Here is a 25,245-nt window from a genome sequence, read left to right as displayed (position 1 = left end):
AAACCAGCAGAACAAAGTCAGCATTTCTCGTGGTTGGAGCTGCACTTGGTTGCCAGGTGAAGGGCTCAGCTTGGGATTGCTATGACAAAATGGCGATGCAACATTTGAGGTTTTTGTAACAGGCCATCTTGCAGACACCAAGGCTGGGTGTTTATTTATTTATTTGCTTTTGTTTCTTCTAGAAGCAGTAAGTACCCAAATAGAAGGAAAGAAACATGCAAAAAGTGAATTTTACATAATAGGGAGGCATTTAATTTTTTTCTGTGGAACTCAGTACTGCCCTCTTGTGGTCACAGATGGCAATTGAACACTAAGCTCTTTAATGAACCAGATTAGTAATAATCAGTTTGTGCGTAAAACTAGAAGCTGTGGTTATAAGTGGTAATTTCAACTGATATGAAGCTGGAAAAATTATGATTTTTCCTGTGATGTCATTAGAAATAAATCATGGGAACAGTAATAATGCTGCTATTGTTTAAGGCAGCTTCACAGAGGACCTTGGAGGAAAAACAGAGTATTTAAATGGTTGTAATTTATTTTTATTTAAACATCTTCAGTCTCTGAACACAAAAAAGAATCTTCATACATTAGAACCTTAAAGCTAAAAACAACTAAATCAAACTTTAAACTCAACATTGGAGAATAATTCTAAATCCTTTGGATTCTGCACTGAACTGACAAATGGTTTAACAATAAACTAACAAAAAAAGATTATTGATCAGACGCAAATTTAGTTTAATCACTCAACTAATTTTAACATTTGAGTTCAACAAATCAAATCATTTTAGATAAAATGCTTTCTGCATTTTATCTAAATGCAAAAAGCTGAACCACATAGAAGTTTATAAAAAGTTGCATTTACAATTTTTGCATACAGTTGACTACATGGAACAGAAAACAATAAGAACATTATTTTAAAAAAATCTATGTGAAGCACTTTGAAATGCCTTGCTGCTGAAATGTGCTATACAAATAAAATTTGATTGATTGATTCAGAGACTGGGACCTCCTGTTGGTCACATGACCAGCTGCTTCATCAGATTTCAAACGTCCTGTTGTCCTTATAAGGAGTTTTGTTGACGATGTTGTTGTTGGAGAGTCTAGAAACAGAGCAGAGAAGATGAGACTCACTCAGACCCACCAGGGTGGATCAGGGTTCCTCTGAGGACAAGCGTCTGATGAATGTTTACCTCACAGAACCGATGGAGGAGTTGATGGAGACCAGCTGGAGTAACCCAGCAGTGGAGGCATCAGTGATCTGATTGTGACTGAGACTGGAACACAAAGACAATACCATCATGTTGGGTTCTACTGGGAACAATCAAACTGGGAAAAAGCCCTGTCATATTTCAGAAATTTGACTGAGAACTTCAGCAACTAAAATGAAAGTTATACCCAAAAGTCTGACTTTCTCCAAGGCTGACCAGAACCCCCACTCCAAATGTTTCCTGATGGGTCAGGCCAAAATGGCCAATAAGACCCCACCAGTCATCCCTAAAGTTCCCCAATGGTTGGCCCAAACCTCACCAACTCGCCCCCTACAGGTAAAAGAACAACACTACAAATGTCCTTAAAAAATAGTTCTGCAGGTCCTCCACTTACACAACAGAACCACCTTCAGGATATTTCCCATTGGCGCAGTTGTGTTCACCTTTGCAGAGAGTAACATTCCCATTCCAAGGCAGGTGGCAGCTACAGAGCGTAGCCACCATCACCACTTGTTGTATTACAACAGTAGATGATGTTTTACAGCATCTGCTGTAGCCAGCACGACGTAGGCTGTAGCCTACGACATCAGACTGGACCGAACCAGTGGAGTGAGGAGGAGGCAGGTGATGAATATTTCAAACATGGAAGCAGACTTCCATCTTTAAGACACGGGAGGTGAAGGAGAAGAAACATCTAACTTTCATTTAAATTCACTTTTTCTTAGTGCTGTTCCCTTAAATTGAATTTTGAATTTTCCTGAAATTCTTTAAAGTACGTTACAATCCTCATATCTAATGATGCATTTATTTCGGGGTGTTGGAAGTGTGTGAATCCAATCTGGATCAGAACCGCGGGTCTGTTCTCAGAAAGGACGGCTGGGACACTTACTCCAGGACTTGGACTTTGTGCAGCTGGGTGCTGAGCTGCAGCAGCAGCTGGTCGGTCAGCTGGCAGTGACTGAGGTCCAGTTCTGCCAGGCCTTCAGACCAGTCCAGCACCAGAACCAGAGCTCCACAGAACCTCTCATCCACTGGACTGTGGCTCAGGTCCAGTTCTCCTCCCAGGGCTCTGCACAGGGACATGGCCCGTCTCTCTGTGTCCCCCTGACTGTCCACAAGCAGAGACAGCAGCTGGACCAGAACCGTCTTACTGACTCTAAACAGGAACAACAGAGCAAAGGTCAATGAAGAAGGTCAGCATGCTTCAGCTTCACCAGCTCTCTTCCTCACCTGAGTCGGACCCGGTCCAGGACAGGAAACAGCAGGTCCAGGCCGCTGTCCTCCACCTCACAGTCTCTCAGGTCCAGCTGTGTGTCCCTGCTGCTGTGTCTCAGGACGGTGGACACGGCCCTGCAGTCAGCAGCCGTCAGGCTCACAGGCCCAGTCCGATCCTCCTCTGACAGATCCACACAGCAGCGACTGGACAGATCCAACTGGTGCTGCAGGGTCCGCAGCAGCTCTGGTGCTGCCCCCTGCTGGCTGTCAGAGGCAGCACAGCAGAGGATGAAGCTCAGCAGGAGATTCCTGTCCACGCTGGTGGGACAGAGAAGAAGAAGACCAAGTGGTTGATGAAGAGGAGGGAACGGTTAATCATGTAACAAAATCCTGATATCTGACCTGAGATCAGAAACTCTGTGCAGTAGACAGAGGACGGACTGGACGCCCCCTGCTGGCATGGAGCTCCACATTAGCTTCAGTTTAACTCCATCACTGTGTCTGAGGATGAACAGCAGAGCATCACAGTCCTCCGAGTCCAGCTCTGTGCAGTTCAGGTTGATCACGTGATCCAGTGACCTCAGTAACCCTAGGATTAGGTGACTGCTGTGATCTCTGCAGATCTGCCTGATGGAAGTCCTCACTAAGCTGGGACTGGGCCTGAAAGCAGACAGGAAATAAAAAACACTTTGTTTATTTCCAGGCAGCAGAAGCTGCTGATGGAGGATCAGACCAACTACTTATCAGAAGACAAACCTCCATCTCTGAATCTCCACCCTGTGCAGGAAGGGCAGCAGCTGAGCGGCTCGCTCCTCTAAGAACGGGTTCTCCTTCAGATCCACAGTGATGGTCTGAGCTGTCAGCTGCTGCAGCAGGTAGTGAAGAAGCTCCCAGCTCAATGTGCAGGAGCTCAGGTCTCCACCAACTTTATTCAAGAGGGCCGAGGTCAGGTTCTGGTCCTGGACCTCCTGGACAAGAACCAGTAGCTGCTGGAGTCTCTCTTCACTCAGACTGCAGAGATCAGGGATAAAACCGACTGCGTCTCTGATCTGTGTTAAGTTTCTGATGGAGATGATGAAGACGTTTACCTGAGTGAGAGAGGAGCATCATGAAGCAGCAGACTGAAGAGACTCTGAGCAGGAAGACCAGACTCAGTCAGGTCCAACCGTCCAACCTTCCAGAACCTCAGCAGAGACGCCAGACTGCTGCCGACCTTCAACAGGACTCTCTGTGATGGTTGGGGTTTGGTGGAGACCACAGAAAGCTCTTTGAGGACTAGAGAACGGGTCAACCTGCCTCTGCTCACCCACTGACCCAGGAACAGAACCAGACTGCTGCAGACTCTGGACCAGACAGAACAGAGACGATGGACATGAGGACGGATGGTTCAGCAGCAGACAGACAAACAGACGTTTCAGTTCCTGCCTCAGACTCTGCAACTGTGGAGTGGAGCTGAAGAGGACAGCAGCTGCTCCTACGGACATCTGGCTGCCTGTGAGGATCAGATCCACTTTAGGTCCACACAGATGAAGAACTCTGCCCACAGAGCTGCAGGTTTCACTGGTCATCGCTCCACTTAGAAACAGCTTGAAGTCCAGCAGCTGCAGCAGAGACTCCAGCTGCTGAACCTCCTCTCTGGATCGCTCTGACAGAAATGAACAAACGCTCTGGAAGAATCCTGAATCACAGCTGGAACACACACAAGTGTCAGCATCAACACTCTCTGTGACAAACAGGAAGAAAAAGTCCAGGACAGAGTTGACTTACATGATCTGTGAGATATGAGGCAGACCCTGCAGGAAACTCCCCACCTCACTTTGTGGAAGTGAGTCACCCATCATCACCACTTTTTTCTTCTCTGGTTGGAGTTTCAGCACTTCCAGGAGGATGGAGGTTTTTCCCTCTGACAGGTTTATGATCCACAGAAAAGGAGCCGACTGGAAAACTGGCTGCACTGATGGAAGGAGACTCAGACCAGTTTGAGTCTCACAGTCTTTCACCTGGGAGTACAGATCCAGCAGGAAGTCATTTTGGCTCTCGTCTTCTTCATCCACTTTCCTCACATTTAACTCCAGAGTTTCATATCTGCAGACTGATCCCAGCATCTGCAGCATCTTCTCTCCTGTCTGCTTTTCTCTCTCTACTGCAGCGCAGAACAGATTCACTAAGAACCTGGTTCGCTCAGATACAGCTGAGCTCCAAGAACTGAAACTGAAACAAGAAGGAAACATTTAGTGAGGATTTGATCTGAGCTGCATAAATATAACCTCACACTAATGAACTCCTGGATATGATGAAATGACGTAAACATGTTCCACCAGAGCAGTGATCTCACACCAGGAACATTTCGACTTATTTAAACACGGAAATACAAAATAAGAAAATATGACAATTTGAATGTTGGAATCCTGTTAATTACAAGTTATGTTTGCATTACTTTGCTATTACCCTGCAGTGACTGTGCAGACAGAAGTCCTCTGGTTTTCTAACCAGTTTTCAGATTTTGTCTGGTTCTTCAAAATTGTCCTGGAGTCGCCGTGAACCTTGAACTTTGTAGGAATTAAAGCTGCAGTGATGCACATTGGGATTCACCCACAGGAAATACATGGTCATGAAACCTAAACTCGTTTCTTCGACTGTATTTATTTTCTGACCAAATAAATATGTTAAATAATTAATTAATCACAGAAATAGTGTAAATTATGTGATACATATTTACAATTGACTAACAATAACAATACTCTAATAATTAAATGGTAATAATTATTTTCTCCTGTTTGCTGGGGAGGCAGGAGATCTGAACAGGAACTACAGTTTTGGGAGAAGCAGGATGTGGCATTACAGTCGTACAATTTTAAATGTTTAAGGATATTGTGGAAACTGTTTTAAATAAAAACTTTATGTTCAGATTTTAAACAGTCACATATTACTCATCATAGACCCCTATGATGAGTAATAACTTTGGACTGCGTTTTCCCTCGCCCGGACGCGGGTCACCGGGGCCCCACTCTGGAGCCAGGCCTGGAGGTGGGGCACGATGGCGAGCGCCTGGTGGCCGGGCTTTTACCCATGGAGCCCGGCCGGGCTCAGCCCGAAGAGGAGACGTGGGTCCCCCTTCCGATGGGCTCACCACCTGTCCGAGGGGCCAAAGGGGTCGGGTGCATTGTGCTATGGGCGGCAGCCAAGGGAGGGGACCCTGGCGGTCTGATCCTCGGCTGCAGAAGCTGGCTCTTGGGACGTGGAACGTCACCTCTCTGGTGGGGAAGGAGCCGGAGCTAGTGTGCGAGGCTGAGAGGTTCCGGCTAGAAATAGTCGGCCTCACCTCGACGCATGGTTCTGGTTCTGGAACCAGTCTCCTTGAGAGGGGCTGGACGTACTTCCACTCTGGAGTTGCCCACGGTGAGAGGCGCCGGGCTGGAGTGGGCATACTTGTTGCCCCCCATTTGGGCGCCTGTACGTTGGGGTTCACCCCGGTGAACGAGAGGGTAGCCTCCCTCCGCCTACGGGTGGGGGGACGGGTTCTGACTGTTGTTTGTGCTTACGGGCCGAACGGCAGTTCAGATTACCCACCCTTCTTGGAGTCCTTAGAGGGAGAGTGCCCCTCCTGGGGACTCCCTTGTTCTACTGGGAGACTTCAACGCTCACGTGGGCAATGACAGTGAGACCTGGAGAGGCGTGGTTGGGAGGAACGGCCCCCCCGATCTGAACCCAAGCGGTGTTCTGTTGTTGGACTTCTGTGCTCGTCACGGATTGTCCATCACGAACACCATGTTCAGGCATAAGGGCGTCCATATGTGCACTTGGCACCAGGACGCCCTAGGCCGCAGTTCGATGATTGACTTTGTCATCGTCTCATCGGATTTGCGGCCGTATGTCTTGGACACTCGGGTGAAGAGAGGTGCGGAGCTGTCCACTGACCACTACCTGGTGACGAGTTGGCTCCGGTGGTGGGGGAGGAAGCCGGTCAGACCTGGCAGGCCCAAACGTATAGTGAGGGTCTGCTGGGAACGTCTGGCGGAGTCCCCTGTGAGACGGAGCTTCAACTCTCATCTCCGGCAGAACTTCGAACACGTTCCGGGGGAGGTGGGGGACATTGAGTCTGAGTGGACCATGTTCCGTACCTCCATTGCCGAGGCGGCCTATCGGAGCTGCGGCCGCAAGGTTGTTGGTGCCTGTCGCGGCGGCAACCCTCGAACCCGTTGGTGGACACCTTCGGTGAGGGATGCTGTCAAGCTGAAGAAGGAGTCCTACCGGGCCTTTTGGCCTGTGGGACTCCAGAAGCAGCTGATGGGTACCGGCGGGCGAAACGGCATGCGGCTCGGGTTGTCGCTGAGGCAAAAACTCGGGCGTGGGAGGAGTTTGGAGAGGCCATGGAGACAGACTTCCGTACGGCTTCGAGGCGATTCTGGTCCACCATCCGGCGTCTCAGGAGGGGAAGCAGTGCAGCACCAACACTGTTTATAGTGGGGATGGTGCGCTGCTGACCTCAACTCGGGACGTTGTGGGCCGGTGGGCGGAATACTTCGAAGACCTCCTCAATCCCACCAACATGCCTTCTGTTGAGGAAGCTGAGCATGGGGACTCTGGGCTGGGCTCTCCAATCTCTGGGGACGAGGTCGCCGAGGTGGTCAAAAAGCTCCTCGGTGGCAGGGCCCCGGGGGTGGATGAGATCCGCCCGGAGTTCCTTAAGGCTCTGGATGTTGCGGGGTTGTGTTGGCTAACGCGACTCTGCAATATCGCATGGACATCGGGGGCAGTTCCCCTGGACTGGCAGACTGGGGTGGTGGTCCCCCTGTTTAAAAAGGGGGACCGGAGGGTGTGCTCCAATTACAGGGGGATCACACTCTTAAGCCTCCCTGGTAAGGTCTATTCAGGGGTCCTGGAGAGGAGGGTCCGTCGGATAGTCGAACCTCGGATTCAGGAAGAGCAGTGTGGTTTTCGTCCTGGTCGTGGAACACTGGACCAGCTCTACACCCTCAGCGGGGTCCTGGAGGGTGCATGGGAGTTCGCCCAACCAGTCTACATGTGTTTTGTGGACTTGGAGAAGGCGTTCGACCGTGTCCCTCGGGGGGCCCTGTGGGGGTACTCCGGGAGTATGGGGTACCGGGCCCTTTGATACGGGCTGTCAGGTCCCTGTATGACCGGTGTCAGAGTCTGGTCCGCATTGCCGGCAGTAAGTCGGGCTCGTTTCCGGTGAGAGTTGGACTCCGCCAAGGCTGCCCTTTGTCACCGATTCTGTTCATTACTTTTATGGACAGAATTTCTAGGCGCAGCCGAGGTGTTGAGGGGATCCGTTTTGGTGGCCTTAGGATCGCATCTCTGCTTTTTGCGGATGATGTGGTCCTGTTGGCTTCATCGGAACGTGATCTGCAGCTCTCACTGGAGCGGTTCGCAGCCGAGTGTGAAGCGGCCGGGATGAGGCTCAGTGCCTCCAAATCCGAGGCCATGGTCTTGAGCCGGAAAAGGGTAGAGTGCCTTCTCCGGGTCAAGGGGGTCGTCCTGCCTCAAGTGGAGGAGTTTAAATATCTGGGGATCTTGTTCACGAATGAGGGAAGAAGGGAGCGGGAGATCGACAGGCGGATTGGGGCAGCGTCTACTGTGAAGCGGGCGCTGTACCGGTCCGTCGTGGTGAAGAGAGAGCTGAGCCAAAAAGCGAAGCTCTCGATTTACCGGTCGATCTACGTTCCCACCCTCATCTATGGTCATGAGCTTTGGGTCATGACCGAAAGAACGAGATCACGGGTACAAGCGGCCGAAATGGGTTTCCTCCGCAGGGTGGCTGGGCTCTCCCTTAGAGATAGGGTGAGAAGCTCGGTCATCCGGGAGGGACTCAGAGTAGAGCCGCTGCTCCTCCACGTCGAGAGGAGCCAGTTGAGGTGGCTCGGGCATCTGGTAAGGATGCCTCCTGGACGCCTCCCTGGTGAGGTGTTCCGGGCACGTCCCACCGGGAGGAGGCCTCGGGGAAGACCCAGGACACGCTGGAGGGATTACGTCTCTCGGCTGGCCTGGGAACGCCTTGGGATTCCCCCGGAGGAGCTGGAAGAAGTGGCTGGGGAGAGGGAAGTCTGGGCCTCCCTTCTGAAGCTGCTGCCCTGCGACCCGACCACGGATAAGCGGAAGAAAATGGATGGATGGATGGATGGATGGATGGATGGATGGATGGATGGATCAAAAGCTTAAAAATAAAATAAACTGACATAAGTTTTGATCCCTTGAGAAGTTTTGATATTACAAAGTGAGACAAACTATTACCTTCACTGGTCCATGTCACAGACTCACCTTCCATAATGTCACTACACAAAGAGGAATATCTTTACCTGAACTGTGAGATAAAAGGCAGACATTGCAGGAAAATCCCCACTTCACTCTCTTCATGTGAGCAGCATTTAAGCTCCACTAGTTTCTTCTCTGGTTGGAGTTTCATCACTTCCAGGAGGATGGAGGTTTTTCTCTCTTAGAGGTTTATGAACCAAACTGGAGGAGCCAAATGGAAAACTGACTGTAATGTTGGAAGGAGACTCAGACCAGTTTGAGTCTCTCTGTCCTTCAACTGGGAGTACAGCCTCAGCAGGAAGTTACTCTGAGTTAGAGTGCTGAAAAACTCCAAATGGTCGTCTCTTTTATTAAAAGGGAAAGTTTCATATCTGCAGACCGATGCCAGCACCTGCAGCATCTTCTCTCCTGTTTGCTTTTCTCTCTCTGCTGCAGCGCAGAACAAATTCACCAGGAACTTTGTTTGTTCAGGTCGAGCTGAGCTCCAAGGATCGAAACTGAAACTGAAACTAGAAGACAAGCATTTAGTTCCAATTTGATCTCTCCAGGTCACGTTCTATACATTAAGTTACACTTTCTGATGAGACTTGTGAGAAGGAAGCCATCATCAATCAGTGAAGTTGTATTAGTATGTTACATTTCAGCAGCAAGGCTTTTCAAAGTGCTTGACATCATAAAGCACAAAGTCATGAAAAGTAGAATCAACAATCAAAACATTGCATTAAGTTATTAAATTCTTAAACCATGAGGTTTCAAAGGGAACTCCAAACATGTTTTTAGTCTGGATTTAAAGGCACTCAGTGTTTCAGCTGTTTTACAGTTTTCTGGAAGTTTGTTCCAGATTTGTGGTGCATAGAAGCTGAATGCTGCTTCTTCTTGTTTGGTTTTGGTTCTGATGCAGAGCAGAACCAGAACCTGAGGGGTCTGAAGGTTGGTAATACAGCAGCAGATCTTTAATGTGTTGTGGTGCTAAGCAGTTCGGTGATTTATTAACTAACAACAGTATTTTAATGTGTCTTTAATGACCATTACTACAGAAGTTCAGTTCACTTCAGGTTGATTTAAGTTGCAAAGGGCAATTAATATTTCAGCAAGAGAATCACATAAGATCACTTTGCACACAGGGACAAAGACCTTGGTTCTGGAGAGATGATCTGTGGTCGGATGAATCTGAAGCGGAACTGTTTGGTCAGAATGACCATCTTTAGATTTTTACTCTTTCTACATTGTGACTGAACCATAGCAGTGGCAGCATCATGTGGTGGGTTTGCTTTCCTGCAGGAGGAACTGGTGCACTTCAGAAAATAGATGAGGAAAGAGCATTAAGTAGAAACACTGAAGCTAGACATTAGTAGGAAGTTAAAGCTTGAGCAGATTGGTTTTCCAGATGGAGCCTCACTCTTAGCAGCCAAAGCGTTAACAACATGGCTTAGTGACAACAAGGTCAGGGTTTTGGTGTGGCCATCACACAGCCCCAAAATCAGTCCTTTGGAGAAGAGTGAGACTCCATCTGTCAGGACGAATGGGCCACAACTCAAGCAAACTATAATAATAGTTTTATTCATAATGTCCTTCGTACCCTGATAACTCAAAAGGCTACAAAGGTCTAAAAAACAAAACAAGCAATAACAATGGATACCAATAATTAAACAAATAAGACTAAAACCATTACCAAATAAAAAAAAATGTTGCTAAAAGGAAGTGTCGTAAGATGTTATCAAACCAGTGGATTGTCAGGCAGGGAGCTCCGTAAGCGTGGAGACGCGGTGGAGAAATTTAGAGTAGATTTATGATGTGTGATGATAAAAACACTTGGAAAGATGGAACGTTTCAATTGTTGGTTGTTTCTGTTTCTGTGATGTAAACAATGGCGTTATTGTTGAAATGTGCAACACACCTAAGACCGATCGATTGATCGATTGATTTTTGAAGGCTAAGCAGTTCTTTGGGCATTTCCACAGATGGACTGGTATCTGAGGAGGAAAATGGAAATGTGAAGCCAGTGGAGGTTGGAAGTCATCTGGTCACATTTGGGTGATTAGTTTGTATCGTTTGACTCAGTGTGGTGTGAATGCAAACCGCAGCAGCAGAAAATGTAACAAATGTTGCAGTTTTAGTCAGAATCAAACCGAATCTGACGGACTATCAGGTGGAAACACTCAAAGTCAGAAGTTTCACTTTGGTTAGGATTTGCTACTGCGTGGTAGATGCACTGCACACAGCAAAACATACACCTGACCTGGTTTTCCAATCAGCAACTAAAGACAGTGATCGGCAAACACTGATCCCATACCTCTTCATGGAAATCAGCTAATAATCACCAGTGGCCAATTGGTCAGATTTAACATCAGTAAGAAAAAAATGTGGATGTGTTTTTATTCAGGATCTGTAAACTTCAGTTTTGAGCTGTAAATCCTTTTCAAATGAAGGCCCACCAGCTAGTGGACTGGCCCTCCACAGGAAGGAAGACATTGTTCCCTCTGTCCTGTTAGATCATCACTGAGTGGCTTGGCTCTTTCAAAAAGCCAGAAGGTCAACAATCTGAGGTCCATCAGGGCTGACCAGGACTTTCACAGCTCTACGCCAGCAGAAGGCCAGCTAACATTTCTGCAGACCTTACTCATTGTGGTGATAAGCTGCTTTGACATTTACCCAAATGAAAGGCTGGTTGTCAGATTTTCATTCAGCGCTCTTCAGCGCTGAGTAACTGAGTAACTGCAGAGGGAATTCAGACATTTCATTCAGGTTGTTGGAGAACAGATCCATCAAAAAGTTTCAGGATGGACTTAGGAAGCCCTGGTCTACAGTTTAATACAATTAATATGGACTATTTAAATTTAATCAATATGTACCATTAATTTAAAAAAATTATATCAAAATTTAAAACAACAATCCAAAAACTGAAGAGGCACTGCAAACTGACTGATACAATCTGTTCTCCTTTAGAATTGGCAATAAACAGGAATAAGCAGTGGAAATGTGCTGAGGGTTAAAGTCCGAACATTGATGAAGCGCAAAGATTTCAAATTCAGTCTGATTTACCTGAAACGTCTTGCTTCACTCTCTTCCTGTGAGCAGTCTGTCACCATCACTGGTTTCTTCTCTGGTTGGAGTTTCATCACTTCCAGGAGGATGGAGGTTTTTCTCTTAGAGAGGTTTATGATCCAGACTTTAGGAGCCGACTGGAAAACTGACTGTAATGTTGGAAAGAGACTCAGACCAGTTTGAGTCTCTCTGTCCTTCATCTGAAAGTACAACCTCAGCAGGAAGTTACTCTGGTCGTTGTAATCAGTGTAACGTTCATTAAAAGGGAAAGTTTCATATCTGCAGACTGATGCCAGCATCTGCAGCATCTTCTCTCCTGTTTGCTTTTCTCTCTCTGCTGCAGCGCAGAACAGATCCACCAGGAGCTTTGAGATTCTTCATCTTGATCTTGTTGCTGTTCATCTGGAGGCAAGACCGAACAATATTGATGTATATTTCAGTGACAGTTCTGGGCTGCAGAGAGTCTTCAGATGGAAAGCTGGCAGCCACCATCAGTGCGTACATTGGAACATGACAAAGAGTCAACAGCTCCAAGTTACTCAGGACCTTCCTGTGATCGTCACCCAGAACTGAAAACAAATATCTGCTTATTGTTTCCTCACTGAAGCCTTTCACCTCCACTCTAAGCCAGTCTTTAGGACAGAGGTCTTTCTCATCTTCTGGTCTGCAGGTGATGATGATTTTTGCTAAACGTAGATTTTTCTCAAATTTCTTCACAACCAATGAAGTGAAATCTGTGACTCCATCTAAAATGATGATAAGATTGTCTGAGTGGCTCTTCATATCTGTTAATATTTCATCTTTGCCTTCATCTGGTTCAGAGTACACATTAAACAGAAGATCCTCCAAACCCATGGTTGGTGGGATGGTGGTTAATTCCCTCATATCAAAGTAAAACATGTAGTCCAGGTCCTTGTTGTCTCTTTCTGACCACAGTCTCAACATTTCATGACTCAGCACCGTCTTTCCCATCCCAGGTTTCCCAACCAGGATGATGTTTTTATTATGTTTCAGCAGGTCACTGGGGGAGATTTCTGGTTTGCTCTCTGGGATGTAAGTCCTTAACTTTTTAGAACGACACATGTTGCTTTTCTTGTTTTTAAATGTCTTTACTTTGCATGGAGTAGTTGTCCCTTCTGTATTTAATACAAGTGAATAAAATGACAGTCCAGGCTTCTTGTTTTTTTTCAAAAAGATTTTCACTTCCCCTCCAAATATCGTTAGAAAGTGTTCCTGCTTCTGACTTCAACTTTGCTTGATACCTGTGGCACGGCTTTGATCCTGAGATTAAATAATGATAAAAAATCAAATTTAAATGAACTTTCACTTCTCTTATATTGCCCTCACTTGATAAAAAATAGATGTATTTCACACAAAGTGGCAAAAACTCTAAATATCTGGATCTAGTTAAGTAAAAAAAACAATGAGACTTTTTAAAATGAATCTTTTGGATACCTTTGATGTAGTCAACATAAAAGCTGTCATCATCCTTGAAAGGAAAGCAGCTGATCCAGTGATGCAGATCAGATCTTTTAGCTTTAGTTGAAGCTGAATGCTTGTTCTTGAGGTGAAGAGCTGGTAAGGTTCTGCTCCTCGTCTCATGAAGAATCCTCAGTAACCTGTAGCAGGCTTCTTCCCCTTTCTTAGTGACTGAGTCCAATATTGCTCTGGTTCTGTTGAAGTCATGTTTCTCTGCCTCTATGTCGCTGACCTCTTCTTCAATGAGAACGTTCTGCTGATATAAGTTCTCCAGAATCACTGACAGATTCATCAATCGTCCAACCAGGTCATCTCTGGCCCCCTTGATATAATCCGAGGCAGACTGCGATGAACAAGCCATGACTGCTGACTTGTGTTTGCTCTGCAAACAAACCCAACATCACTGACCTGAAAAATACAGCACCAATTTATTACTATGCCAATTATAAATAAGTATCAAACTTAAGGCAGTACCCACACCTAACACAAACACTTTATCGGTTAAACTTGTGAAATACATCAAGTACGAAATAGAATAAGAACGCTTTAACAGGTTAGTTTCAGGAAACACCGATAATTACTGCATTGTTGATAGAACAGGAATTCAGCATAATGAAGAATTAATATTCACCTATTTTAACCCTTGTGTGTGCGAGGACTGAGGCAAACGTAGAGGACTATCGCAAATTATACAAGTTTTACGTGTGTGGTCGGTTGGACCCCATTTCTACATACAAGGGTTAAACATATTTTTAGCTGGACTTTCAATAAACATTGAGGTTGAACTTACCATCTTGCCATAAAGACAGACGGCAGTACTGGCTTTAAAATAGACATGAAAATGTTCGACACGGAGAAAAGAAAAATATCAATCAATCCACAAAGTAACTCTTCATTAACAGGTAGGCTCACCGTTGTTATATCACAAATTTAAAATTTTCAAAACGAAGATAAAATTATGTGGAACAGCTTAGTACAATAAATATAAATCGACTTCCGGGGTAAATATAGTATCACAGACAGTTTAATGAGGACTTCACAGAACTCAAACTAAATATATTCATCAATAAACTTGTCAGTCTGCTCTAGAACATCAAAACAACGGGCTCAAACACAACCTGGAAGAAAAGATACGAAATACGATAAGGAAGAATTACCGCAAACTTCTTACAAATCAAAACCTCCACAGGGTAAGGGTGTGTAACGACAGGTAGTGATGGACCATCTGAATCCAGACTTTGAGGCTTGTACCGAGTAAAAAGGGGGCGTGTCCGATGAAGCCCCGCTTCGAGGCTTGTGTCGTCTTGCTGAAAACCACGTGACTGGCAACAAACGATGCCTCATTTTGCGTGTCGGTTTTCAAAATAAAAGCGCGATGAGCCGCGCTGCATCATGGGTTGATGTCCTTTTGGTCTCGCATCAGAGGAGAATATTTGTCTTCAGTGGCCAAAATAAAATGAACATTGACCAACATATTTGATGTGTATTGATGATGGCACTCATCAAAATGTAATGTCTGTTACTGGTTTTCTCAATTGTAGATTATGTTTTTGTGATTTTATGAACTGCATTGTTGCTGAAATGTGCTACAGAAGTAAACTTGATTAATTGTCTGAAATGGAGCCAGTAAGAGGAAAATCTCTGACATCTGGGAATACTTTGAGATTATCCTCACAATAAAATTCTTCTTAGATAACAATAATTAACCCTCCACCTCCCAATTTCTCACCTTCTGCAAAGTTCCACTATTATTTGTAGTTTGATTAGCAAAGATATATCAGCCTTGTACAGCAGAAACAGATTTAATGGTGTTGCAGAACTAAAATTCAACATGTAGCCAAATATAAGGGATCAGAGCCAATTATAAATTCAAGAAAAAGTGAACGCCCCAAAATGCACTTCACTCCCAAGACACTAAAACATAAAATGTCTTTATTGTCAAATCAGTCTGACATAAAAGAAAACCCAACACAACCACTGACGTTCAACATAAACCAGGATTAGATTGGCTACAAATCATTTTAATAATTAAAACATATGACAATTAAATATGGTTTCATTGATTCTCCTGTTACTAAATATGAGTTTGATGAAAACATTGTAACAATATTTACTATTTACTAATTTTTGGAAGTATGATCCAACTGAGTGACAAAGCTGTTAGTTTCACCAGCAGATGTCACTAGTGAGTCCTGAATGAAGCATTGAGTAATGAACCTTTTTGCAAAGGGCTGGAAAGGTTCATTGCTTCATGAGGCTTCATTTGCCCATCACTAACGACAGGTGCAGTTTGCGCATGCGCAGTGCCATAAAACAGAACACTAATTCACGTGCATCCACTAGATGGTCAGTCAGGTTATGAAAAGTTGACAAAGATCGACCTTAAGTCGTTTTCTTCTTCTTTTTTGTTTTATGGCGGTTGGCAAACAACTTTAAGGTGCATTACCGCCACCTTCCAGGTTGGAGTATGGATCATAAGCTCATAGCCTCCTCATAATACCCGTTCTTCTAAGAAAATTAAAAATACTATCAAAAATTATATCCCCTGACGATCTCTGAAATAACTCTCTAATATCTAACTTATTTTTATTTCTACTTAACTCTAAGGACCGCAAGTCTTTATTGAATGTTCATTTATATACAAAATCCTCCATACTTCTGGCAGATTTAAATTACTTTCTACCGAGAATTCTAAAGAATGTTTCCACTCTTCACGACTGTAGAAAATTGAGTCTAAAAAAACTATTTAAATCCCACAACAAAAACAAAGTTGTATTTGTGTGTTTTCAGAGCACAGTGATGAATTTAAGCTATGGACAAGAAATAATTTGTATGTTTGGTTTTAATAAATTGCCAACCTCAGAAATTTAATCTTAATACAGCCAGATTTTCCATGTGATTCTTTCCATTTTGTGCCCAGACTGTAATGGATGGATATAAACATCAAAATCCGTTGTGACGCTTGGCATAATGCTGCACAATGAATGAGTTGGTGCTGCTGGCAAACGTAAAAAGGAGAATCAGGAGGGCACGTTTTCAGGGATCAACATCTTCTGGCTCATGGTGATGACTGGCTTATAATCCATGTAGAGCATTGATGCTGGATCTGTGTGCTGAGGTGGGTCCAGTATTAAAGGTTAAAAACCTTAAATGATGGTTATTTAAGGTCCAACAGCACCTTTCTAAGGGCCTCATACAGCAGCACATATAATGTAATCTCCAGTCTTAAGTTCCCATTTCTGCAAACATCAAAATGTTCTTTTCTATTCATTTCCCTCAGTCACGTTTAAATGTGACGTTTAAATGTGCCATCACATTTAAGGTTTAAATGTGCCATCACATTTAAACGTGCTGCACCCAGGGACCTGAGGACTGAACTCACCAGACTCTCAGAAAGGTCTCAATACTCTATAAATACTTCCATTTGGTAACGTTATCTTGGGAAAATGTATTTCGTTAGTCAGTTGATATGGGTGTGTTTATATTGCTGTGATCTTTGACCTCATGGGTTTATAGCTCAAACTAAAGGTTCGGGAAAGAGAGCAGCAGAAGTCAGATCAACAGGACTCAGACTGCTGAGCAGAAAGGTAAATGTTTGTTTCATACTGTTTTATGTCAGTATTTAACATTTGAATGCTGCTTTTCTCTACTGTGATGAATTCAGGATCAGATTTCACTGGACTTTGAACCAGTTACTGCGTGTTCACCATTTAGCCTCAGCGCTGCTGATGTCTCACACCAACATAACTTTTTTTTCAGGTTCTTCTCTGATCATTTTATCTCCAAGCAGCTGCCAACATGAGCAGGTACACCAACATATGTGTCGTATTTCGGTTTGTCAGTATATTGTGTCCCTGATGGCGACACTTCACCAAGGGGTGGAGTTTTATGAAAAGTGGACTTTGTTTTGTTTATTGTATCTTATGTAAAATATATTTTAAAAACATTGAAACAAAGAGTCTCTATTAAAGCTCTGCCTTTAAGTTTGATAGGTTTAGGATTTCTAAAAAGATCTATTTTCCACTTAAATTCAGTCAAAGCTTCCTTCCTGCCTCCAAAAAGGTTCAACTTGCACTCAGACTAAGAAATTGTCACACCTGAGCTCTGGCTCTCTGCAGCTCCTCCAAAGTTACTATGAGTGTCTTTGCTGGCTCCCAGAAAATATACACAAACTTAAAGTAATTTGACTCAAAGTAATGTAGAAAATGTGCAAGTTTTCCAGCGTTGTCCACAAATCTTCAGTAGAGTTGAAGTTGGTGCTGCAGGAACAACCAGCTGTGTTAATTTCAAACTATCTAGTAATCTGGGATTTGGAGATAATCCTCTTCATTCCTTATCATCTTGTTTGAACCAGAAACTGTTGCAGTTACTGATACTGCAGTAAGAGTTCATTTTTAATCACTTTTATGGCTCTTCCCATAAATCTCTGTCAATATCCTGCTTTATTTGGAAGTGGCAGCATAGTTTCAACTTTTAGTTCATTGTTCTCACTTCTGTTTTCCAAAAAGAGGTTAATGAATGTTTAATGATTTATTGTTTTGAACTAGATTTTCCTTCAGGGAATTTCTAAAACTCACAACAAACATAAACATAGAAACTGGATCTAGTGACAAGAAGCTGCCATGGCTGAATTTGAATTTAGACAACTATTTATTTACATTAAAACTCGTCTTTTTTTTTGTATCAGGTCTGCAAAGAAAAAAGGAGAGCCTCCTGAACCCAGCAGTGTGTCTGTGAGGAGCAATCATTCTGCAGACTTTCCTATGAACTTTAAAGGCAAACTGGACATTTTCGAAAGAAGGTGAGAGACATTTAACTTTCTTACATGAAGTCCTTGGGACAGATTATCTGCTGCCTGCACTCGTCAACCTTATTCTGCATCTTTATGGTTTTGGACAGGAAGCAACTTGAGAGGAGACACACATCAGATTCCATCTCAGTTTCCATGAAAAGTGACCGACCTGTCAGCCGTCCTTTAAACTTTAAAACAGCCGACTCATCTGATGATGGGGGAAGGTTCATATCTGCTTTTATTTGAAAAATCTTGTCACAGAATAAAATTCCAGCAGAAAATGATTTATCTCTCACATTACCTCACCAGCTCTTGTTCTTATTCTCGTTTTTTAGACTTGGTGTTTTTTCCAAGAATATTCCAGAGAAACGCACATCGGATCCCAGCTCAGTTTCCCTGAAGAGTGACCAATCTGCTGGCCATCCTGCAAACTTCAAAGATGGACAAGACACATTTAAAACAAGGTGAAAGTTATTCATAATGTCAGATTTATGACCTGATAAGATCTTCACAAGACTCTGAAACCTGGACCTTAGTCTCTTTCCTCAATGTTGTTCCAGGAATTTTCCAGAGAACGACTCAGTACTCGGCTCCATTTCCATGAAGAGTGATAAATCCATGGATTATCCTGTCAACATCAAAGATGGGCAAGTACCTCATATATAACAAAAAAATCTGAATTTACAATCTTAAAGATCTTAACTAGCTGTGTTTAAATGTGTTTTTGTCATTTACTTCAGAGTGGATGAGCAGGGGACAGAAATGCTCTGTGATCAGACGGAAAACCAGAATGCATCAGAGCTGACCCTCATCTTCAAGGTTTCTACATGAACACACACTTCACACCTTGGGATAATGAAAAGTCAGGAAGGAAGTCCAGTGGGCATTAGACCAAAACTGAACTCTAACACATCACCTTAAGACGCTTATTGTGATGAAGCTTGTCAGATGCCAGGGGGAATCCCAGAAACAAAAGAAAGGACCAAACTCCTTCTTTATATGGATTCAAACCAACTCCTTTAAATAGTTCATCTCTACACTTCCTGATTTCCCCACAAAGTTCAGTGTCACACAGGCATCAGATGTATTTATTTGTTAACATGACAAACATTCACACGGTGAAACTCCTGCTGCTTATCAGCTGAAAATGGTGTAATGCAGTGCGTGGTGGGACAGACAGTTCTTAAACCAGTTTCTATGTTCCCAGCAGCTTCCTCTTTAATCATCAGAGGCCCAACACTTCAAATGCTTTGTTTTGATAAAAATACCTTAGCGGGAACTCAATTACAAATTGCACCATCATGTCATTTAATGTTGATTTACTGTTGCATTTCCGTTTAGTTGTCCCTAATTTTAAAAATATTGTTTCAGGAACTTGAGAACAATATTTGTGAATTTGTGAAGAGTGAGCTGAAGAAGTTCCAGACAGTTCTGCACCCAGGTCCAACACCTTCACAGAGTGAAAAGGATGAGGCTTTGCAAGGTGCAAATGAAGATCAGAAGAGGAGCAGCAAGGAAGCATTTTTAAATATCACACTCTGCTTTCTGAAGAGCATGAAGCAGGAGCAGCTGGCTAACTTATTGCACAGCAGTAAGATAAATCTTGCAAGGATGATACAGTTCTACCATTTAGCTTTATACTTTGCTAAATATTCTTTCATGTTCTTCCAGAAATGTTTGCACCACTTTGTATAAATAAGCTGAAATCCTCCTTAAAGAAGAAGTTCCAGTGTGTGTTTGAGGGAATCGCTAAAGCAGGAAGTCCAGCCATCCTGAACCAGATCTACACAGAGCTCTACATCACAGAGGGAGGAACTGGAGAGGTCAATGATGAACATGAGGTCAGACAGATCGAAACAGCATTAAGAAAACAACACAGACCAGAAACAACAATCAGACAAGAGGACATCTTTAAAGTCCCGTCTGAAAGAGATCAACCAATCAGAACAGTGATGACAAAGGGAGTGGCTGGCATTGGGAAAACAGTCTTAACACAGAAGTTCACTCTGGACTGGGCTCAAGGGAAAACCAACCAGAACATCCACTTCATATTTCCATTCACCTTCAGAGAGCTGAATGTGCTGAAAAAGAAAAAGTTCAGCTTGGTGGGACTGATTCATCACTTCTTTACAGAAACCAAAGAGGCAGAAATCTATAGATTTGACAAGTTCCAGGTTCTGTTCATCTTTGATGGTCTGGATGAGAGTCGACTTTCTCTGGACTTCAACAACAAGGAGATCCTGACTGATGTTACAGAGTCCAGCTCAGTGGATGTTCTGTTGACAAACCTCATCAGGGGGAAACTGCTTCCCTCTGCTCTCCTCTGGATAACCACACGACCTGCAGCAGCCAATCAGATCCCTCCTCAGTCTGTTGGCATGGTGACAGAAGTCAGAGGGTTCAATGACCCACAGAAGGAGGAGTACTTTAAAAAGAAATTCAAAGATAAGAAAGAAGCTAAAAGGATCATCTCCCACATTAAGACATCACGAAGCCTCCACATCATGTGTCACATCCCAGTCTTCTGCTGGATCACTACTACAGTCCTAGAGGATGTGATGAAGACCAGAGAGGCAGGAGAGCTGCCCAGCACCCTGACTGAGATGTACATCCACTTCCTGGTGGTTCAGACCAAAGTGAAGAAGGTCAAGTATGATGGAGGATCTGAAACAGATCCACACTGGAGTCCAGAGAGCAGGAAGATGATTGAGTCTCTGGGAAAACTGGCTTTTGATCAGCTGCAGAAAAGAAACCTGATCTTCTATGAATCAGACCTGACAGAGTGTGGCATCGATATCAGAGCAGCCTCAGTGTACTCAGGAGTGTTCACACAGATCTTTAGAGAGGATAGAGGGCTGTACCAGGACAAGGTGTTCTGCTTCGTCCATCTGAGTGTTCAGGAGTTTCTGGCTGCTCTTCATGTTCACCTAAATGTCTCCAAGTCAGACGTTAACTTGTTAGAGGAACAAAAGAAAATCTTGAAGGTTTCAGAAACAAGAAAAGGTATTTCTCCAATGGGAAGCTTCTATCAGAATGCAGTTGATGAGGCCCTACAGAGCTCAACTGGACATCTGGACTTGTTCCTTCGCTTCCTCTTAGGTCTGTCCCTGGGAACCAACCAGAGGTTACTAAAAGGCCTTCTGTCATGGATAGGAAGCAATTCTCTTCCAAACCAGGAAACAGCTAATTACATCAAGAAAAAGATTGAAATGTATCCATCTCCAGAAAAGTGCATAAATCTCTTCCACTGTCTGAATGAACTGAAAGATCATTCTCTGGTGGAGGAAATCCAACACTACCTAAAAGCAGGAAATCTCTCTCGACAAAAACTAACCCCTGGTCAGTGGTCAGCCCTTGTCTTCATCTTGCTGTCATCACAAAAAGATCTGGATATGTTTGACCTGAAGAAATATTCTGCTTCAGAGAAGTCTCTGTTGAGGTTACTGCCAGTCCTCAAAACAGCCAAAGCAGCTCTGTAAGTTACCAAATTTTAAACAATTTTGAATTATGCTATAACATAATATATTCTTTCTCACACAATTTACTTTTTAGGCTGGATGGTTGTAATCTCTCAGAGAAAAGTTGTGAAGTTCTGGCCTCAATCCTCAGCTCCAAGTCATCTTATCTGAGAGAACTAGACCTTAGTAACAACGACCTGAAGGATTCAGGAGTGAGGCAGCTGTGTGCTGGACTGCAGAGTCCACACTGTAAACTCGAATTTCTAAGGTAAGACATTTGGCTTAAAAAGTCCCAAAATGACACAGATCAAAACACATTCTTTAAATATTAAACTCTAGTTCCAATAAGGCCTTATATTTGCTTGCACACTGTTTTAACAGGCTGTCAGGCTGTCTGATCACAGAGGAGGGTTTTGCTTCACTAGCCTCAGCACTCGCCTCCAACCCTTCTCATCTGAAAGACCTGGACCTGACCTATAATCATCCAGGTGAGACAGGAGTGAAGCTCCTTTCTGCTGGACTGGACAATCCACACTGGAGACTGGAGACACTGAGGTATGAAGAGGACAGTCTAGGGTCAGTAATGAGTCAGCTCTGAAAGCTAAGACAACCACCACTGTTCAACTTTTACATCTTCCGTCATATGGGTAATTGAGTAATTTGATTTAAGTATGTTGAACCAGAGACATCTTAAAGTTGTACAATAGTGGCCCTTATGGACTGAAGTTTAATAAATCAAAACAACAAAAAACATTACATGAGACTACCCCACATTGAAAGAGCAATTTTAATATAGGTTTTCTGCATAACAAGAGTAAACTAGATCTCCTAATTTCCTTTTCAGAGTGGACTGTGGTGGAGAATGGACACTGCAAGCAGGACTGAGAAAGTGTGAGATTGTTAAAACCATAATTCACTGAAAACCATATGAAATAGAATTTCTCCTGAATTACATAACTTATGGTTGCTTTCTGCCATTATAGATGCTCATAAACTGACTCTAGACTCAAGAACAGCACACAGAAACCTCAAATTATCTGACAACAACAAAGAGGCCACAGTGATGACAGAGAAACAACAGTGTACTGAGCATCCAGAGAGGTTTGACCACTGGGTTCAGCTGCTCTGTGCCGATGCTCTGACTGGTCGCCATTACTGGGAGGTTGAATGGAAGGGGACAGTGAGCATTGGAGTGACTTACCAAGGAATCAACAGGAAAGGAGAAAGTTCCAGTTGTTTGCTTGGAGGGAATGATAAGTCCTGGAGTTTTTACTGCTCAGGGAATACTTATTTTAGGTTTCACAACAACAAAAGAAAAGATGTCCCAACACCTTCCTGTGTCTCCAGGAGAGTTGGAGTCTATCTGGATCATCCATCTGGCACACTGTCCTTCTACGTAGTGTCCTCCAACAAGCTGATCCACCTTCACACCTTCAACACCACGTTTACTGAAGCTCTTTATCCTGCATTTAGAGCTTTTCCTAATTCTTCTATTTCACTTTGTCAGCTAATGGATTAAAACTCTAACATTTTTGGACTTTCAGATGACTGCACCTTATGTGTTAAGTGAAGACACTTTTCATAACATTTCATAATCAGCATCTCGGTTGACTGTCTTTGTTTTACCTCATTAAAATCAAGATGTAGATGTTGTGATTAATGTATGTTTACATGACATTTATTATGTTGACCTGCAATCTGTCATACAGTCAGATCGATACAGCATTAAGGAAACAACACAAACCAGAAATAACAATCAGACAAGAAGACATCTTTAGAGTCCCACCTGAAAGAGATCAACCAATCAGAAAAGTGATGACAAAGGGAGTGGCTGGCATTGGGAAAACAGTCTTAACACAGAAGTTCACTCTGGACTGGGCTGAAGGGAAAGTCAACCAGAACATCCAGTTCATATTTCCATTCACCTTCAGAGAGCTGAATGTGCTGAAATCTTTGATGGCTTGGATGAGAGTCGACTTAAACAACAAGGAGATCCTGACTGATGCTACAGAGTCCAGCTCAGTGGATGTTCTGCTGACAAACCTCATCAGGGGGAAACTGCTTCCCTCTGCTCTCCTCTGGATAACCACACGACCTGTAGCAGCCAATCAGATCCCTCCTCAGTCTGTTGGCATGGTGACAGAGGTCATAGGGTTCACTGACCCCCAGAAGGAGGATCATGTCCCAGCAGACCTGACAGAGTGTGGCATCAATATCAGAGCAGCCTCAGTGTACTCAGGAGTGTTCACACAGATCTTTAGAGAGGAGAGAGGGCTGTACCAGGACAAGGTGTTCTGCTTCATCCATCTGAGTGTTCAGGAGTTTCCGGCTCCTCTTTATGTTCACCTAAACATCTCCAAGTCAGATGTTAACTTATTAGTTCAAGAACAAACAGCTCTGATGCAGAGTGAAGAATTTGTAATGACTCCCTTCGATCAGTGTGCTGTGGAGAAGGCCTTTCAAAGTCCTAACTGACTGATGGACTTGTTCCTTCGTTTTGTTCTTGGCCTTTCACTATGAACAAATCAGTGTTTTGTCTGGTCTGGCTGTTGGAGGACTGGATAAAGAGGGAACCTATAGCCCAAAAACCAACGATCAGTACATAGAAAAGCCTAAAGGATGACCTGACTGTAGAAAGGAGCATCAATCTGTTTCACTGCCTAAACAATTTCAATGACCACTCTATAGTAGAAGAGGTCAAATGCATCAAATCAGAAAGTCTCTCTGCATATTTCTTATCTGCTGCTCGGTGGTTAGCTGTAGTTTTCATTCTACTGTCAGAAAATTATCTGGATGTGTTTAACTTAAAGAAATACTAAGTTTCAGAGGCGGGCCTTCTTAGGCTTCTGTCAGTGATCAAAGATTCCAAAAAAGCTGTGGGGGTACTTTTAAAAAATTATAATCATCATGAAGAACTGCTTTAACATGATCTTTTGGGTATTTTATGTCTTCCTCAGTTAAAGCATTGTAACGTCTTGGAGAGAAGCTGTGAAGCTCTGGCCTCCGTCCTCAGGTCTCAGTCATCCAGTCTCAGAGAAATGGACCTGAGTAATAACCTGCACGATTCAGCAGTGAAGCTGCTTCCTGTTGGACTGCAGAGTCCACACTGTAAACTCGAAGCTTTTATGTGAGGCATTTTGTTTAAAATCTACAAGACACAGTAAAATAACTCATTTGAGTAATCCTCTGTATGCCCAGTAGATGGCGCCCTGATAAAGATGTGTGAACGTTCTCAAATAAATTCCTCTTTACTGGTTTTGTTTTGATCAGATTCCTGTGATCCCAGATTGGATCCCATCACACCACATAAACATCTCTTCCTATTTTATGACAACAGACAAGCAGCAGTCATCATAAAGAAGGATGCATCACCTGGCTCCAGGTCTGACTGGTTGCTGCTACTAGGAGATTGCGTGGGACGGATACGTTAGCATAGCACTGACTTACAATGGCACCACAGATGACGAAGACAGGTTAGGGTTCCTGGAGCTTACATTGTGATCAACATGGTTTCCATGCTTAGCATAACAAAACAGCAGCAATTGTAAATCCTCCTTGCTTCTCGTCCACCAAGAAGTGGGAGCATTTCTGAACCAACCAGCAGGAGCGCTGTCTTTTCAACACCCTGCACCCATAGGCGCCGGATCAGGGGGGGCCAGGCGGGCAATGCCCCCACCACACACACGCACACACACACACACACACACACACACACACACACACACACACACACACACACACACTTTACGGCCCTGCCCTGCCTGTCCGCTGGTCC

General features: G+C 43.9%; 3 protein-coding genes across 5 annotated transcripts; 1 reads left to right on the top strand and 2 right to left on the bottom strand.

Moving 5' to 3' along the window:
- Nucleotides 1-523: 523 nt before the first annotated feature.
- On the bottom strand, nt 524-11,736 carry LOC103456569 (uncharacterized). The gene is made up of 10 exons (XM_081598310.1): nt 8,741-11,736; nt 4,191-4,634; nt 3,849-4,112; nt 3,512-3,766; nt 3,180-3,434; nt 2,826-3,083; nt 2,439-2,741; nt 2,098-2,364; nt 1,191-1,274; nt 524-1,100 (listed from the first exon to the last, which is right to left on the bottom strand). The coding sequence occupies exons 1-10, from the start codon at nt 8,845-8,847 to the stop codon at nt 1,037-1,039; spliced, it is 2,301 nt and encodes a 766-aa protein (XP_081454436.1). The 5' UTR covers nt 8,848-11,736; the 3' UTR covers nt 524-1,036.
- A 139-nt stretch (nt 11,737-11,875) lies between these two features.
- On the bottom strand, nt 11,876-14,428 carry LOC103456594 (protein NLRC5-like). Of its 3 annotated transcripts, none has more exons than XM_081598312.1 (3): nt 14,378-14,428; nt 13,197-13,628; nt 11,876-13,022 (listed from the first exon to the last, which is right to left on the bottom strand). In XM_081598312.1, the coding sequence occupies exon 3, from the start codon at nt 12,822-12,824 to the stop codon at nt 12,015-12,017; it is 810 nt and encodes a 269-aa protein (XP_081454438.1). In that variant the 5' UTR covers nt 12,825-13,022; nt 13,197-13,628; nt 14,378-14,428; the 3' UTR covers nt 11,876-12,014. The 3 variants fall into 3 exon arrangements, with proteins under 3 accessions (XP_081454438.1, XP_081454442.1, XP_081454441.1); XM_081598316.1 differs by having other exon boundaries at nt 13,197-13,602; XM_081598315.1 differs by having other exon boundaries at nt 14,392-14,428.
- Nucleotides 14,429-16,705: 2,277 nt separating this feature from the next.
- Nucleotides 16,706-23,794, top strand: LOC103456605 (protein NLRC3-like). Its single transcript, XM_081598304.1, has 11 exons — nt 16,706-17,026; nt 17,908-18,021; nt 18,120-18,236; nt 18,348-18,476; nt 18,573-18,831; nt 19,384-19,603; nt 19,684-21,487; nt 21,565-21,738; nt 21,852-22,025; nt 22,315-22,361; nt 22,454-23,794. Exons 5-11 carry the CDS (start codon nt 18,775-18,777, stop codon nt 22,987-22,989), a joined length of 3,012 nt encoding a protein of 1,003 aa, XP_081454430.1. The 5' UTR covers nt 16,706-17,026; nt 17,908-18,021; nt 18,120-18,236; nt 18,348-18,476; nt 18,573-18,774; the 3' UTR covers nt 22,990-23,794.
- Nucleotides 23,795-25,245: the final 1,451 nt, after the last annotated feature.

This window comes from Poecilia reticulata, chromosome 2 (assembly GCF_904066995.2).
Source record: "Poecilia reticulata chromosome 2, P_reticulata-male-v2, whole genome shotgun sequence".
NCBI lineage: Eukaryota > Metazoa > Chordata > Actinopteri > Cyprinodontiformes > Poeciliidae > Poecilia > Poecilia reticulata.
The sequence above is the reverse complement of the archived record's forward strand: the minus strand, read 5'-3'. Positions and strand labels throughout refer to the sequence as shown.

What these genes read in the sequence shown, in the direction of transcription:
- LOC103456594 (XM_081598312.1), bottom strand. Translation starts at nt 12,824, where the DNA reads ATGTGTCGTTCTAAAAAGTTAAGGACTTACATCCCAGAGAGCAAACCA.
- LOC103456605 (XM_081598304.1), top strand. Translation starts at nt 18,775, where the DNA reads ATGCTCTGTGATCAGACGGAAAACCAGAATGCATCAGAGCTGACCCTC. An exon ending in AAAACAGCCAAAGCAGCTCT is followed by an intron (nt 21,488 to 21,564) that starts GTAAGTTACCAA and finishes TTTACTTTTTAG; the next exon opens with GCTGGATGGTTGTAATCTCT. An exon ending in TGGAGACTGGAGACACTGAG is followed by an intron (nt 22,026 to 22,314) that starts GTATGAAGAGGA and finishes TTTCCTTTTCAG; the next exon opens with AGTGGACTGTGGTGGAGAAT.
- LOC103456569 (XM_081598310.1), bottom strand. Translation starts at nt 8,847, where the DNA reads ATGAAACTCCAACCAGAGAAGAAACTAGTGGAGCTTAAATGCTGCTCA. An exon ending in CCACAGTTGCAGAGTCTGAG is followed by an intron (nt 3,767 to 3,848) that starts GCAGGAACTGAA and finishes TGTCTGGTCCAG; the next exon opens with AGTCTGCAGCAGTCTGGTTC. An exon ending in CACAAAGTCCAAGTCCTGGA is followed by an intron (nt 1,275 to 2,097) that starts GTAAGTGTCCCA and finishes TTTGTGTTCCAG; the next exon opens with TCTCAGTCACAATCAGATCA.